The sequence below is a fragment of the Euprymna scolopes genome, chromosome 15 (genome assembly GCF_053919585.1).
Source record: "Euprymna scolopes isolate OS-2025 chromosome 15, ASM5391958v1, whole genome shotgun sequence".
NCBI classification, from domain to species: Eukaryota; Metazoa; Mollusca; class Cephalopoda; order Sepiida; family Sepiolidae; genus Euprymna; species Euprymna scolopes.
Window position 1 is genome coordinate 8331427 of NC_136496.1, and position 18579 is coordinate 8350005.

General features: G+C 33.1%; 1 protein-coding gene across 1 annotated transcript in view; it reads right to left on the reverse strand.

The window, feature by feature from the left end:
* Nucleotides 1-687: 687 nt before the first annotated feature.
* LOC145293719 (universal stress protein in QAH/OAS sulfhydrylase 3'region-like) overlaps nt 688-18579 on the reverse strand; it is a 296557-nt gene continuing 278665 nt past the window's right edge. The window contains exon 5 of the mRNA XM_080140160.1: nt 688-1400. Coding sequence (XP_079996286.1) covers nt 1349-1400 — 52 coding nt within the window. The 3' untranslated portion in view covers nt 688-1348. The remainder of the gene's footprint in view (nt 1401-18579) is intronic.

The window sequence follows — 18579 nt, forward strand, 5'->3', positions numbered from 1 at the left end:
TCTGACGGGAACGGGTGTGTCAACGTGATTATGCCGTATTTTTAATGTATGGATAAACATGTCTGGAAAATTATTGAAGGTACCTCGCATTATGTAATCGCGGTGATATAATAGTTAAATTGTAACGATTTACTGTATAATAAAAATGTTTGTTCAACTCTTATAATCTATGTATATATATATATACTCTTCTTGGGATGGTGCCACCATTGTTAAAAAAAAAAGTTAAGCTTATAGTCTATGTACATATACTCTCCTACAGCTCATGCCATTATACCGATCATGACCAAATCAGACATGATGATAGTTTCCGACATAGGGATAGTGCACACCATTTTCAAGGTTAATGTCATAGATTAAGGTCATATTTGGTGCGGCTCTTTATAAACTCTCCCACCCAAGGATGGTGGCGAACCCCAAGTTAGTGTGCACTATCCCTAGGTTGGGGGAGTTTGTGAAGAACTGCACTAAATATGACCTTAACTTTTGACCTAACAAAATTTAACATTATATTTTGTACCAGGCAAAGCCGGGTACATCTCTTTGTATATATATATATATATATATATATATATGTATGTATGTATATATATATATATGTGTGTGTGTGTGTGTGTGTGTGTTTGTGTGTGTCTTTTCATCACGAATTTGTATTGGGAAGAGCAATAAAGGAAAAAACACAGTTCATTTGTTTATGTAGTTTTATTTAAACATTCGACTGGAAGTGTCAAAATCGTATCAAAGATTGTGCGCATGCGCAATCCTGAAAATGTTATTTACTTTTCATTCTTCCAAGTATGGAAGCCGAGAAAACACATTTTGAAAAGGTCATATAATTACTGATGTCATGGGATAAAATAATGTTACATTATCTAATTCATTTATTGTTATATTTATTAATTCTACTTATTCTGTTTGCTAATTTCTATTTATTTATTCTGTCTGAATTTAAATAAAAGCCCATTTGAAAAAAAAAAGACCTGTCAGATTTAAGCTCAATGTAGTCTTCCATACTAGAACATCTTATTCTGATAATTAATTTTTTCACTGGATATTCATACTATTTTTAATTGGATCATTTAAAATAAAACAACGAAAATAAGTTTTTTTTTTTGCAAAAAGGAAATAATTAAATAAAAATGTAAGAAAAATTTTTCTAATTTTTTTCTTTTCTGTGGTGTGTTGTTTTTGTGTTTTGTCTTCATTTGTGATAATAATGTTTTGATTTTTCTTTTTGTTTCAAACTGTTTTTTTTTTTTTACATAGTGACATTTTGTAAATTCATTTTCTTTCTGGGATGGAATTTCTGTTGGCTGTAGATTCTGTTTGAAATATTTTTGTGCTGCAATCATTTTAAAAAGTATGCTGCAACTTCTTCCGCGCGAGGTGGAGATGATTTTCTGAAATAAAGACAAAAAAGATATAAAAATAGATACAAGATAAGTATATAAATAACTTAATACCATATTTTTTACTTTTATATGAGTAAGAATTTAATAACATTTTAATCAAGTTTCAATAAAGTAAAATCACATATAACAGGCATTTTAGGAAAGTTTAAAAAAAAATATGTAACTTAATCACCGTTAAATCATCCTTGAAAAGAAGGTGCTTAATTTTATTTTTTTTCTTTTGACATAGCCGAGGAATATGCCATATCAAGGAATACATACATAAATAATCAGCGCGCCAGGAAAAGTAAGTATGTTAAATTTCGATCCAAAATAAAACTCCAAAATCGTCCATTTTCCATAAAGATCGAAACTGATTATCTAGTTAAAAGTTTTTATGTCTGATTTTTTATGTCTGTAGTACAAAAATAATAATGTCCTCGTGTTCACTATTTCTTCATAATCCGTTCTTCCTTAAAATATAAAAAATAAAAGGATTGTGGTCAGTTTTTACCTCTCAATACAGACTGAAATATTAATCTACAGTATCAAGGAATTTCACAGACATTTTAAATAAGCAAGTGAACATCATTTATTTTGTCGCAAATCCAATTTGACATTCAACCATGATAAGTGGATCAAGTCTGGCGACATCAACTTCGACGTATAGATGGGAACTTTGGACTCGGCTTCAAAAAAAGATACGTAAGGCCATCACACAACTGAAACTTGAGATATATATAACTCCCAATTTTAAGTTAGTAAACTATATGTACATCGAACTGAACTAAACAGCGGGACCTACACATTTTTAATAAGTAAAACAACACATCCTAATATATTAACATTAGCTGAAACTACCCAAGAACGAGTACTAAATACACTTGTTATCAACATAAACAACCTCTCACCCAGTAAGGCAATATTCGATGATAACAAAGAACTATATCAAAGAACAATAGCTAATAAGGAATGAAAGTCAAGGGAGATAGAATCATGAAAATATTAGGAACAGAAGCTGGAACTTATTTAGTTCAATCCTCCATTCTACAAGTTGTCCAATATCAATATTGGTCACTTTTTGTGAAACTTTTAGACAAACGCTTGCTAATAGGAATCACCTGCGTAAGATCTTTAATGGCAAAATTAGTGTAGATTAGATATACCTGCATATACAACATGGGCAACAGAAGAAGCCCGTATAACCAGAAAATATTAGTAAATGACATTAATAAAAAGAAATAAAAAACAAAAATTAAATAAATAAAAAATAAAAATAAAAAGAATTGTAATTGTCAAATGATGAGTGAATGCCTACTGATTCACGACTGTAAAGTCGAATATAGTCTATAAAACAACAATTAATCCGGAAGAGAAATCGAAAGACAAAAGAAAATACATCGATATATCGGGAAGCTGAAAACAAACACTGTTTCCTGAATCCTGTAATGAAAAAGACCCAGATGGCTAAGCACCGGTGCACGTTTAGTAATTCTATTACCACTAATAGGTTCAAATATAGATGCAACGTTTACCTGAAAATAAAAACACAAAAAAGCAATTAGGTTGGTGCGAAAATAATGTCGTTTTATATACATTAAAACCGACATTATTTTTACACCAACCTAATAGAACACTTTTATATGAACATAGCGATCTTTTGAATAAAAGAGATGAAATAATGCCAAGATGTAGACATATACATTGATTTCACATCACACATCCCTAAATTAGTAATCTACAGGATAAAACCATAAAATTGTCGCCGTAGAAAAGACATGATTCTATTTCCGTTTGATGAAAATCGGTTTTCTGTTGCTGTTGTGGAGCATCTACTATTTGCCCAGTTATGTATAAATCCCAAAGGCGATAGAAGCCTTCTATTATGTTTGAAGGTGACATAATGTTCAACAGAACGAGATCGCAAATGCGCTGCAGTACAACTCATGCTTTCTACCGATCCAAATTATGATAAAAGGAACATTGCCCGCATCATCAAAATGCATAACTGGATTGCCAGGGATAACAAAAAAGTGCTCAGGATTATAGTTTTAGGTGGGGTTTCAAGTGAGGACAACATTATGCTACCCCATATCTTTGAAGTGGGCTGGAAAATCAACACCAAAGTGTGCCTGGATGCGCTGAAGTGCTGGCAGACTCTGCCTGTGGTAGCAGAACACGACGTTGGCCCATACGTTCAAAAAAACAAAACAAAAAACAATACGCAGACTTGGCTTCAGAGGGAGTGCTACGACTTTTTATTCTTCTGTCGCTTGCCCCACATCCTCTCCTAACCTGAACCCGCTGGGCTACTTCGTTTGGTCATACGTTGAAAACATCACCATCATGACGTCCCAAAACATCAAGACAGCCTGATCACCGCCATTTCCTAAGCGTTCGCCGAGATCCCACCAGCGCTTGTGGAAAAGGTATGCTCCTAATTCTGGACCCGTATTAAGGTGGTGATTGAGGCTGAATGCGGCTTCATTGAATAGATATCAGCTCTACTACATAATCAAGTTACCTGAGTTGATATTTTCAATAAATTTTTAATATAAAGCTGTAGTGTTGTTTTCTTTAGGGCGACACATTTATCATTTCACCCATAAATATTCAGATGAAACCTAGAGTTGTTGTTTGTTGGAATCTACCATACTGTTAGAATCCCGAAACGCATATCTCGACCTAATACTAAGTGAACGACTGAAAGTTAGTATTATACTAGATATATACAAATCCGGTGAAGCATAGGGTAATTGAGGCTTCAGTCAGTGAGATTGTTAGGTAGACTGAAATATTAGACGTAAGATCGATATGAGTGGGAGCAAAGCCTGTGTCTAATCTGGTAAATTGTTCGGCCGTTCAAATTGTATTTGAAATTTAAATACACCCGTCTTTTTGGATCATTGTAAATTCATAATAATTTGAATTTAGAAAACAAACGCCGATGTTTGTCTATTTTAATTTTAGATGAAAATTCTGTTTCTCATATTTTATATATTTCTCTGACTTTGATTTCCTTTTATGCAAATATTTTGTTTTGTTTTGTTTATGCATACGTTTTTATTATATTTCTGCGTTTTAATAGGTTTTGAGGTTCTTTGTATGGATGTCTAAAAATTGTTGTATCATTGTTTGAACATGACTTGTCACACGCACAGGAACACATGTTTGTATATATATATATATATATATATATATATATATATATATATATATATATATATACATATATATATATATATATATATATATATACATACATATATATATATATTATTAGAAATTATATTTCACCTTTCATTCATACCAATCTTTTAACACGCACAGGAACACATGTTTGTATATATATATATATATATATATATATATATATATATATATATATATATATATATATTGAGAATAACTGAAATAGTATTCCGAGAAAATAAAGAAATAGAAAGCAACAAACCGAGTTATGTATTCATCAACGTTTCGTCTTTATTTCGATTTTATTTCGAGACTGGATGAATCAGAAGAAGTATCGAAATAAAGATGAAACGTTGATGAACACATAAATCGGTTTGTTCCTTTTTATATATCTTCTTCTATCACCCTCTATCTCTCCCCCCCTCTCTCTCTCTCTCTCTATATATATATATATATATTAAAATATGAGGAATAAGAGTTATATATAACATTATTATATAATCAGAAGAATATAGAAAAGTAAAAGAATAAAAGAAAAAAAAAGACGAAAAAAACATCTTTAAAACATGACATGCCAAAGCGAAATGCTTCTCATGAAAAAGAAGGGCCAGAATAAGAGGATGACTATGGTGGGAAGAATTTAGCTTCGGAATGCCATAGCCTCTAAATATACATATATATAGTCCTCCCACGAAAAAATGTATCGAAATGGAAATAAAAGTTGAAAAAAAAAGACGTTGCTTACATTACGCCATTTTGAATTTTCTATTTTTTCGGATTTTTTTTATCATGTCCAATTTCACAAAATTTGGTTCCAGCCAAGTAACGAATTTACCTCCCACCCCAAACACAGACTTTTCTTTATACATATATATATATATATATATATATATATATATGTACTCCTATATTTTTTTGTGTATTAAAATCCTTTTTATTTATTTAAGAAGAAAAAACAACTTTGTTATTTATATACTAGTCGATATATGTCAATTAATTCCCTATATATTTTTCGGTTTTCTCATTAAAACATCACCCATCGTCAACTACTACGTGTAACTATATATATATATATATATATATATATATATATATATATATATATATATATATATATATAGTCATCCACATACAGTACTGTTTCGCTGTTTCACAGCTCATCAGTGCGGCTAGACAGGCAACTACCTCAAGCCAGGATTGAAACCCGACCGTTTGTACGGCAGTCAAGGCTCCTAACCATTACGCTATTGGCGGCTGCTTGAACGAGTAGTGAGTTTAATGATATTTTTAATATCGTCTGAAATACCTCCGCTCGATTTGTTTACACAAAGAGCGTCGCTTATATGCTAATGGTAATTCGTGTTTCACTTCTCAATATGATCAACTCAAGGTGAGGAGCACTATAGTCATCCACATACAGTACTGTTTCGCTGTTTCACAGCTCATCAGTGCGGCTAGACAGGCAACTACCTCAAGCCAGGATTGAAACCCGACCGTTTGTACGGCAGTCAAGGCTCCTAACCATTACGCTATTGGCGGCTGCTTGAACGAGTAGTGAGTTTAATGATATTTTTAATATCGTCTGAAATACCTCCGCTCGATTTGTTTACACAATATACATATTCTACATTATTTATAGTTACGTAATATTTACATAAAAAGATCATAATAAACACAAACCGCTTTCTCTCTCTCTCTCTCTCTCTCTCTCTCTATATATATATATATATATATATATATATATATATATATATATATATATATATATATAGTAATTTATAAAATATATATGGCGATTAAGCTACACTGAATATTCGGCGTTTCATCCACTATAGGATTCGTCAGGCTTATGAGTAAATGAAGTAGTTATATATATATATATATATATATATATATATATATATATATATATATATATATATGCATATATATATATATATTTGTTTAAAAATTACCTACCAAACTCCTCTTTCAGTTTTTGGTCTACAAACATTAAACTTAATATAGAGAGTATTCTAACCCATAAAAAACTTTATATGTGCGTTTTAGCCGGGGAGAATCCATGCAAAACTGTAAAATTAAACACCTGGAATTTGCCAGGTGAAGGTTGACGACGGCATTACGAATATGCACGCGTAACGAATTAACTATTGATATATATTTTAATTTTTAGCCTTGTAGCAAACATGTTTTCATAGCTCAGGCAATTACGGAAAAAAGGAAAAGTAAATCGTAGCTAAACGTTTTGGTTTCGATTTTTCTTTGGTGGCGCACGAGTCTTTTTTTCTTTTAACTTTTTAAATCTTTACTTTATATTTTATATAATAATAAATCCGAAATCTGCATTAATACAATATCATATTTGAGTATATTTTATGATTGGGCAATGCCGGGCGGTCTCCTAGTACACACACAGAAACACACACATATGTTTTTGTGTGTACACACATATACATATGTGTGTATGTATATGTATATGTGTATGTGTGTATGTATATGTATATGTATATATGTGTATGTATATGTGTATATATATATACTTAATTTACCCACATAAAATTAATATACGAAAGTATAGATTTATGCGTAAACTTTTAGTATTTACGTCAAAAGTGCTCAATACGTAGGTAGAGCTAATTAGTAAGTTATAAAATGTATATGGCGATTAAGCTACACTGGATATTCCGCGTTTCATCCACTCTAGGATTCTTCAGGCTTATGCGCCTGAAGAATCCTAGAGTGGATAAAACGCGGAATATTCATTTTATAACTTACTATATATATATATATATATATATATATATATATATATATATATATATATATATATATATATATCCCAGACAAAGCACCTACTTAATCGGACTTTTAAAACTTGTTATAATGACAAAAGAGAATTCATTTATATAAGGATGGAAAAAAAAAGGTCTTAACTAAAATTGTTCAATAGAAAGAGACTTAGCACTTGCATAAGCCGATTTCACAAACGTCTTCAATTTTTAAACAGAATTTAACTACATGAAAAGAGAAAACCTTAACTATAATTTTGTAAACAGAAAATGGGATCATCAGCTACTTACCATGTAGCTGTTTATATATATATATATATATATATATATACATAAAGGAAAGAAGTATAAGCATATACATATATGTATGTATATATGTGTGTGTATGTATATGCTTATCGTTCTTTCCCTTTTTGCCGAATATATATATATATATATATATATATATATATATATATATATATATATATATATATATATATATAGAGAGAGAGAGAGAGAGAGAGAGAGAAAGAGAGCGTGAGAGCGTGTGTTTTTTTACACTAGTTCCTTAGGAGATCCTTGACTATAATATGACAGATTTCACAGTGCACGCTGTGTCCATGGAATACGTTCTTTCTCTTCCCCACCAATAAGGTGGGGTAGTTGATGACGACATATTAACGCACCGATAACTGGCTATGAATCAATTTTAAAGTAAATAATAATAATAATAATAATAATAATAATAATAATAATAATAATAATAATAATAATAATAATAATACAACGGGGCAACAATACGAATCACATGAGGTGTGCCGTGTTGATAAAAACGAACACTTTAAACAGCCACAAATTTCAGATGTCCGCTTCGGAAATCATTAAAGATGCATGAAAGACGTTTCCGTTGCAAACATAAACAAATAAAACTGGCTATTAAAAACATAATTATATTTTTAATAATGTCCTGCTGTATGCGGTTTGGGCATTAAAGCCCACCTGATCATATATAACAGGAAGTGTCAGTGGTTCAATTTTATCAGTGCCTAGTGGAGAGAACGTGAATGCCTAGTGATAATAGAATTGGTTTAAATAATATATAAATGTTATATTACATTACAAAGGATATAATTTAATCTGATAATATAATTATTATGTATTTCCCACTTTCATTTTTAATTATGCCTACTGTAATTGTAACGCCAACTAGAGAGAACATGAATGCCTAAAGGAGAGAACTTGAAGGCCTACTGGAAATAACTTGAATGCGTACTAGACACTATCTTCAGGTCTCTAAAGTTACTCTGTACAGGGGTTTGTTAGGACAACCTGATATGAGGACAATGAACCCTGACTAAAAATTCCCAAAAATAATAAAATTTGCGGCCCAAATAAGATCTTCTGACTTACCTACACTGGTTTTCACTAGGAATAGTGCACTTTCCTCAAGTTATGTAACTTCACATTACCAGGTGGAGCTGGATACTCCTCTAAACTAGATGAATTATTGTCCTGGGCCCCAGGTATACAAAAACACCACAAGAAAGATATGCTGTAGCATGTTTAAATGGTTAGCTGGTGAGAGGGAAATTTAGGTTTGATACATCTTTAGCAAATCTCTGTTTTAAGATAAAGAACGTTAATGAAACATTCGAAGATCTCTCTCTCTCTCTCTATCTCTCTCTCTCTCTCTCTCTCTCTATATATATATATATATATATATATATATATATATATATATATATATATGAAAGCGAAAATGTTTTGTGTGTGTTTTTGTATGTCTCGTAAAAACTTTCGACACGGGCCACGGATTTTTGCCAGATAGATATCATTTTAAAGCCCCGACCTTCGCCCGACAAATATCGAAAAAATTGGCCTAGAACATTAATTTCTTCACCCTAAACTGGGCCCTTTTCTACAAGGAGAGTGCCGACAAAAATCGTTCCTTCATTTTCTCTCATGTTGCTACAACGACAATGACGTAGTGTTTGACCTAGAAAACGTTAACGTAAGTTCCAACCACCTGCAAGTGGTTTTAAAGGTTTAATTTTCCCCGTTATTAAGTGTATGTCTCTTTGGCGTAGGCGTAACGTGTCGGCCTTTTTTTTTTTCGCCTTAGCCTCGATGCTTCGGGTTCGAGCCTGTCTTTCTATCTAAACTTTTTTCCTCTTTTTCACCTTTTTTTTCCTTTTTTTACGTTTGTTCGCTGTTTGGCTTTGTTTTGGTTTTTCCATTGTTTTTTAACATCGTGTTTTTTTTTTAAATAGTATCAAACAGAGTCACCCTCTCCTACATACACACCTCCAAACACCCGGCAACGCCGGGTACCCCCGCTAGTCTCATATAAAGATCAAGTGTTAGCTACTAGGAACGGCTGCATTGATTTTTGAGAAAATTCCCTGTACTAAAATGAAATGGAGAAATTTCGAATGCCCATTAGCAAAGAACTTGAATACGTACTAGAAACTATCTACATACTACAATTGTGTGTGTATATATATATATATATATATATATTTATATATATATATATGTATATATATATATATATATATATATATATATATATATATATATCGATGCCTCCGTTAAGTCTAGAAAGACAAAGGATACCCCTGCACATATAGGGGCAGTTGCGCGTATAATTGTGAAGCAAGGGTCGCGTAATCCTTAACCCAACCTCTCGAGAATCGATACTGTTTGGGTCCAGTGGCAAGGAGAAGACCAGGACGACTGGAAACAATGCAGAGATAAGCGGAGAGCACATACAGCACATGGAACTCCCAAATGGTCACCCATGAAGTTCTGACCAGGCTCAGCGTCGCTTACCTTCGGTGATCCAGTGGGAACCCGTGTGTCAACGTGATTATGCCGTATTTAATATATATATATATATATATATATATATATATATATATATATCATAGTTAATTATTTCAAATTATATATAGATGATTTTTAGTTGATAATTGATTTAAAAAATTATATTTCACCTTTTATTTTTACTATTCCTTAATGTATGAAGCTCAATATATTTACAGAGCATATAACAAACACATGACATAAGTTTATATTCAAATTTTATGATGTTAACCATCTTACAATTTATTCCTTTAATTACTCTAACATTCACATCTCTTGACAGCAACTGATGGAGATGGACGTGTAATCTGAAGGCGAGAATGCACTGGGTGTGGTGAGCTTGAGTTAGGGGGAAAACTAATTCAAAAGACCTTTAAATGGTGTCGAGACGGAAGAGTAACAGTAAAAAAAATTTGAATCGGATTTTTATTGATTTTTTCCTTTGTTTGCTTTTTACTGCAACGTTATATTTGTTGTAGATATTGACGGTGTGATACGCTATGCAAGCAACTCCTATCATACACTTGCGTCAGAAGCACAAATGTGTCATTGATTCCCTGGAAAAACGGGCATTGAGAATAGTGGCGACTATGTAGAAACTAATCTAGAGTACAAACGGTCTCTCGTTTTAATCGTATTACTCTCCTCTTCGTAGCCCGTCAACGTTTTCAGTTTAAAAGTTAGAGGTTTTACTTTCAGACCGACTCTCATATGATAAAACGGGCAACAGGCGCCTGTTCACAGTCACGGTCCATCACTGACGAACCTGCATTAAGGATGGAGTAGAAAGATAAATTCTGAAGCACAAAAGGTCGCTCGTTTAAATAATATCATTCCTGCTTTCATAGTTTTTGAAATTTTTGAGTGATAATCTTAACTTTTAAAACGACCTTCGTGTGACAAAGCACTGCCAAACGTCCATGCACAGCTATCATTCATCGCTGGTAAAAATCCATTGAGAGTAATGGTGACAATAAGAAAATGATCTAGTACACGAAATGTCGCTTGTTTTAATCGTACAACTCCCGCATTCCTACATTTTCAACTTCTTGAGTAAAGAAAATGTGATAGGGTTACTTTTTGGTACGATCCTCGTAGTTGCCTTACTGAAAGAAATGAGGATATTATTTTGGGACATCATCCTGTAGTATAGTTTTCCTATGAACTCTATAAGATGGGACGATAAAATTGTCACCCTAAAACAGACGACATGATTCCATTTCCGTTTTACGGCCACCGGTTTTCTTTTTCTTTTTTGCTAATCATCTACTAGTTGGCTACTTATGTACAAATCCCAAGCGCGATAGGAGCTTTCTATCATGTCTGAAAGTGACATAATGTCCAACGATCAAGATCGGAGATCCACTGCTGTATAACTCACGCTTTCTACCGATCCAAATTATGACAACAGGGACATTGCCAGCACCCTCAACATGTATAACTGGATTGCCACGAATTACAGGGACGTACCTAGGGTGATGAAAACAAAGTTTTAGGCCACGGTTATGGTCTTTGGTGTGGTTTCAAGTGAGAGACACATCATGCTAAATCTCTTCTTCAAAGTCGGTTTGAAGGTCTACACCCAAATATACCTGGATGTGCTGAAGAGTGTGGTGATCCTCTGTTGCAATCAGGTGGCGTCTGGCAGACCCTGGGTGCGGCAAAAGGAGTCGGCGCCAGCCAACACGTCCAAGAAGACCCAGATTTGGCTTTAGATGGAGTGCTACAACCTTACACCCTTCTCTCCCTACCCTCCTCCTCCCTCGAGCAATACCCGCTGAACTACTTCGTTTAGTCATACGTCGAGAACATGACCTCCCATAACACCAAAGCCAGCTTGATAGCCGCCATCCGCCAAGTATTCACCGAGCCCCGCCGGCGATTGTGAAAAAGGCTTGTTCTCAGTTCCGGACCAGTATCGAGGCGCTGATTAAGGTTTAAGGGAACTACATTGAATTGATGTCAGCTCTACTACATACCCAAGTTACCTGGATTGATTTTCTCAATAAAAGTTTAAGCATTAAGCCGTAGTGTTGTTTTCCTTAAGGCGACCTTATAAATTAACATTAACATTAGCAAAGAATCAATGAATACATTTGTAGTAAGATAAGAATAAAATAAAATAGCTGAAAGCACGTCATGGTTTCAGTTCTAGGTAGACAAGAAATATCAAGTTTAATAGAATATTTTCCTCAACTAACCTTATTATGTAATTGTCTGGCATTTTTTCTGTCAATAGGTGGGTAATGTTTTCGTTTGTCGCTAATCCGTGCACATCGGTTATAAAGATGCGCAGATAAACAAACAAAACGAAGTACTTGTCTTTGGCACCGTCGCTGGCAAAGAATAAATCTTGACGAATTCTTTCGGCAAAGGTGACTTTTGTCAGATGTTTTGAAGGACAAAGAAAACAGAATATACTTACCTGAAAGCAGAAGTTTCTAATTAAATCGAAATTTAGAAGCACTAGCAAGCCTCCCGGCATTACCCGGTCGTAGAATACGCTTTAATATAATATTTTAATTCATGCAAAATTCAGATCTACTATTATAGAGCCAAATACGCTATTGATTATTATATTGTACTTAATATATAGCATAGATATTGTTACTCGTGTAATACATATTGTTATTAATTGTTGGTTGCTAAATTATTTTGCTTGGGTATATTTAATTTTTTAAAATTCGTTTCAGAATGTATTATTTTCATGTAATTAACTAATTCTTCTCTAAATTCCATGGGACAATTATTGTTTCGTAAATGTTAGTTAATTTTCATGTTAGCTGATGATTCGATGAATAATCGAAAACGTTCGTGATAGATATTGAGTATACATTTTTTATTTGATTATCATACAAAGAAGCTTATTAAAAGAATCGATTATGTGCATGATTCCGCATCATTGAAATTTATTCTGTTTTTTTTTTCATTCTATTTCGTTCCTATTCATTTTTATTATTCCGTAAAATCCATTAACCAAATTATATGCACGGATTTCCAAAAAAAACTTTATTCTTTGGGATTTTTTCTCCAGCGATTCAACAATTGAAATTCTCCGTCATTTCAAAACATGACGACTATTTCGAAATTATAACTGGCATTGCTCGAATCATGGACCACGTTTAATATTTCAGCGTTTTACATTGTAGAGACAAACCAGATCAAAGCATAAACCCATGCTTTCCAATTCATATAAATTTCCACGTAACATTCATAAAATGTCTTGCTTATGAATGTGTTAATTGGATGAAAATAAAAAAAATGCAAATAATATTAAAATCTCTTCTCATATATAACACGCGCTTTTTGTGTGTGTGTCTCTCTCTGTGTATATATGTACGTGAGTTTGTCTGTGTCTCAGAGAGTTTATTCCCTATTAACTCCGAAATGGCTGAGTATATTTTTTTATTAAACATCATACAAATGCAGTTCACGTGTCTGTGAATATTCCTAAATCGGTTTCATATCGAAATATCTCTGGAGATTATCGAAAATCGAAAAAAAAAGTCAATTAAAGAGAAAACAGTTCAATGTTCACCGAAGCTGAAGCAACATGAATTTTTAACATGATTAATGCAAGAGTGAAAGATGTTTTTGTCAAAGCAAATCTTCCAAGCACGTTTGCCTTCCTCTCCCAAAGACGTCTGCGCTGGCTAGGGTACGCCGTTCGTATGCAGGATGGGCGACTCCCCAAAGACACCTTGTATGGCGAGCTCTCAGCCGGCAGCAAACCAACCGGTAAACCTCTCCTCAGATTTAAGGATGTGTGTAAATGGGACTTAAAATCCGGCAACATCAACTCTATTGATCTTGAATCCTATGCTGCAGACCGTGACTCCTGGAGGGTCAAAGTCAAGAAATGTGTCCGGCTGAGCGAGGAGAGAAGAAATGAACAGTGTGAGGAGAAGAGAATCAGGTGCAAAAGGACAGCATCAGCAGCAGCATTGGCAGAGCATGACAGAGGTCATCCCTGTGGGATATGCAACAGAATCTACCGCTCCCGCATGTGTCTGCTACGTCACAGCAACAGTTGCCACCAATCATGACAACCTTCTGGCGCAGTTCTCCATCGTCTATCAAGACGGAAGGACGCCAACCAATACAAGAGTGCCCAATAACGAAGTAGAACACGATATACTTTTTATTATTTTTTACATTGGTATTCACATGTCGCTACACATTCATGAGCATGTTTCAGCCAGCCAGTTAAGAATAACTAAGTATTTCTTCAAGCGATGATACTTATACAAATATAGAGTACGTAGAGCTGTATAAGTAGCATCGCTTACACAGGCCTCTAGTTACTTGTAACTGGTTGACAGAAACGTGCTCATAAATGTGTAGCGCTATATAATGCTTATATGAAATCAAATAAAGCGTATATATTTATATATATATATATATATATATATATATATATATATATATATATATATATATATAATTACTATTGTAATTATTTTTTTATTCCTTTAATTATTACTAGAATTATTTTTAATTAAAAGAAAAAAAAATATTTATTAAAATCTTCTTCCAGACCAGATATATACGAAACAAGTACATCTTAAACGCAGCAGTAGTAAGTGAGAAAGGGAAATATATGCCCCTCGCACACACACACACACACACACACACACACACACACACACACACACACACATATATATATTTATATACATTTAAATTGTGATTCAATGAATTTCAAAAAACTCTCATTGAAATGAAATGAAGTGGTTGAGTTTCATATCAAAGAATTTGTATTACTCTAAGCACGACAAAGAATACTTTAGAAAATTAATCTCCTTAACTATAGGGTTTCGATATCTACCATCTCATCAGAGGAGATAAAATATTAGCAAATACTTATAAAGGTATGCACCCTATTTGCTAAAGTCAGTGAGGCATGGAAAGTCAAAGTCAAAATAATAAATTTATCAGAAGTCCGGTACATCGAGCAATTCCTGTTTAGATGGGATAACTTATAGAATATTACTGCCAGTAATATTTTGTAAACATTACAATCTCACGTTTCCATAACAAATGATTGTTAAATAAAAACTATTCCGAAAATATATATATATATATATATATATATTAATTAATATATATATATATATATATATATATATATATATATATATATATATATATATATATATATATATATATATATACGAGGAGCATATACTTATTTTATTTTCTCACTTGCTACCCTGAGTTCTAAATGTACTTGTTTCATATATGTTTTTATGGTCTGAAATGTGGATGTCGTATTTCCTTGAAAAAGTCTTTGCAGGTTTTCGGTGTATTACATTTTATTTCAATTCTATTTTTCCATTCATTGTGAGTAGAATATAAAACATTCCGTCTATTTTTTTATAATGCAACTGTGAAAGAGAGCCACGTTTATATATTTTTTTTGTTTTGTTGTTTTTTTCTGTGAATCTCATATATTCAGCTTTTTACGAATATAATGATACACACTGATATTCTCTTGAAGATAATTCATCCTTGGACTCTCACGTTCGACTCTTACCATCGAAACATCTCATTTTAGGTTCTTCTTGTTTTCTTTACAGAATGCTATTTTACAAACATTACTTGGAAAATTCTATATAAAATATAAATCTAATCAAAGCCAAGATCAGCTACTGTTTTATCAAACTGGAATTTTTTTTAGTGTTTGTATTTAATGTAATGTGTTTATTCGGCTCGAAAAACAAACATTGTTTACCGATGTATTTGAAAAATGCAAATGGCGTCGGACTCTGTGTTGAATACTGTTAGAATCTCACAGAATATAAAACAGTATTTTGTATATTTTTTTTTTAATAGTTTTAACTCATTTTCAAAAACTTACGCATTCAACATAGAGTCCCCCGCTATTTGAATTTTTTCAAATACATCGGCAAACACAATAGTTTTCGAGCTGGATAAAAATGTTACATTGAATAAAAAAATAAAAACACTAAAGAATTATCCAGTTAGATAGAAAAGTATCTAATCTTGCCTTTGGTAACATTCAATTGTTATATATTTGTTTTTTGACAACTTTTTCGAATCTATGTGTATAGTAATACAAACCCTAAATTTTTAACAAGATGTGTGTGTATATATATATATATACATATATATATATATAGAGAGAGAGAGAGAGGGAGAGAGGGAGAGAGACAGTGAGAGAGAGAGAGAGAGAGAGAGAGAGGGAGAGAGAGATAAAGAAAAAAAAAAGAAGCGATGAGGAAGAGGTATTTTTAACGAAACTGATAGTCAGATAACCATTCACCATTCACCATTCACAAGCAGAGTTTCAGGAATGTATATATCACCTGGTGGTGTTAGGGAAGGCAGTTTGTAAGTTATTGCGTTAGCTGATGTTTTCTCTCTCCCCATCCACACGGGCCGCGTGTGAATTAACATTTGAAAATGCGAGAATTTCGCAATCCACATGTTTCCGAAGTATTTGCAGCTGCGGAATACTTTTATTTGCACATGCGTCTAACAATTGTTGTGTATGACTTGATGAACACAGAAAGAACACACAGGGAAGAGGTGGTTCGAAATGCACTTCCACGCCTTGAGCGCAACCATATTTCCAAACGTGAAAGAATAGTTTTTTTTTCGGAGATAAAAAAAACGTTTAAATTACATATACAAATCGCAAATACAAAGAAAACAAAATTAAACATATTTGCCACGTTTGTAACTCTGTTGCCATGGGAGTCGATATCACAAGTTCCGACACGTGCAATTTAAAGCAGTTCATTCCAGCATGGGAACCTGGTGTTGTTTGGCAACTGGATGCGTGAGACCATATATATTGCGTATGATACGTAACACTTAACACTTTTTTTTTACATTCTTATATTTAAGTTTCTCTTTACATTTAGAAACTGATGCATGTGTCCAGTTCTTTTTAACATACACACGCAAGCAGCCGCACACGCATATATACACTTATAAATATGCATATATCATATGAAAAAGAAACTGTATTTGTGTATGTGCCAGTGTATGTGTGTATGTGTGTGCGCGCGTGTGTGTGCCAGTGTATGTGTGTATGCGTGTGTGCTCGTGTGTGTGCAAGTGTATGTGTGTATGTGTGTGTGCTCGTGTGTGTGCCAGTGTATGTTTGTGTGTGTGCCAGTGTATGTGTGGGTGTGTCTGAGTTCATTTTCTATGAAATTGAAAACGGCTTAGCCAACTTTTACGAAATTATACACGGAGGTACATAATGTGGTTGACAGTGTTCTTAGAATATGTTTTCTATCAAAATATCTTGATAAGTATCGATAATCTATAATCAAAATAATCAAATGGAAGAAGGTACAGACGATTTAAACCAAAGGTAATACTTTACACATTCCAATATGACAAGTGCGTTCAAGATATTCTATTACCACACAAGCAAAAAGGACCGACATATAAAATAAGCAGTAGGTTCTTTGATATGACAGGAGCGCATTCGAAATGAATGTTTCTGTTTAAAGGACAAATGTACCATGATACTTGACTTTTTCATTTATGATTTTCATTCAAGACATTATCACCGCGCAAGCAGTAAAGCCAGGCTTATAGAATCAACAGTAAGTGCTTTGATATGACAATGGCGCGTTCGAAAATAATATTTCTGTTTAAACCACAATTAAACCATAATTCTTGATTTTGCATTTTAAACTTTCATTCAAACTAGTATATATATATGAAATAATTTTATAAAATCAACAGTAGGTTATTTGCAATGAAATGTAGAGCACACTGTATTGTAGACTAATCACTGCGGGGGGGGCATGTAAAGCTCACTTTCGTATGAGCGTGACTCGTCCCAAACTAGAGCAGTCAATCAATTTTCTTAGAAAAATATGCGATAATAATCATTCAATCTAGTCTGCCTACTAATACTATTATATAAAAGGAACCTTATCTGTGTGTGCGTGTGTGTAAGTTCGTTCCCTATCGACTCGAAAACGGAAGGATAAATTTTAATGAAATTTCACACGAACAAACTTTATGTGGCTGGCAGTGTTCTTAGATAGTTTTACATCGGAATGCCTTTGATAAGTACCGATAAACGATAATAAAAAAACGATTAAAGAAGGAAGAGACGATTAAACACCTTACACAAACTAACATCACAATTACATTTAAGAAGACTTATTACTACACAAGCAGAAAGACCCGACATATAAACTCAACAGTAAGTTTTTTGATATGACAAGGGCGGGTTCGAAATAATTGTTTCTGTTTAAAGAACCACTGCATCATGGCACTTTATTATTTTCATTTTCAACTTAAATTCAATCCATTATAAACACACAAGCAGTAGGCCAGGCATATAAAATCAACAGTAAGGTCTTTGA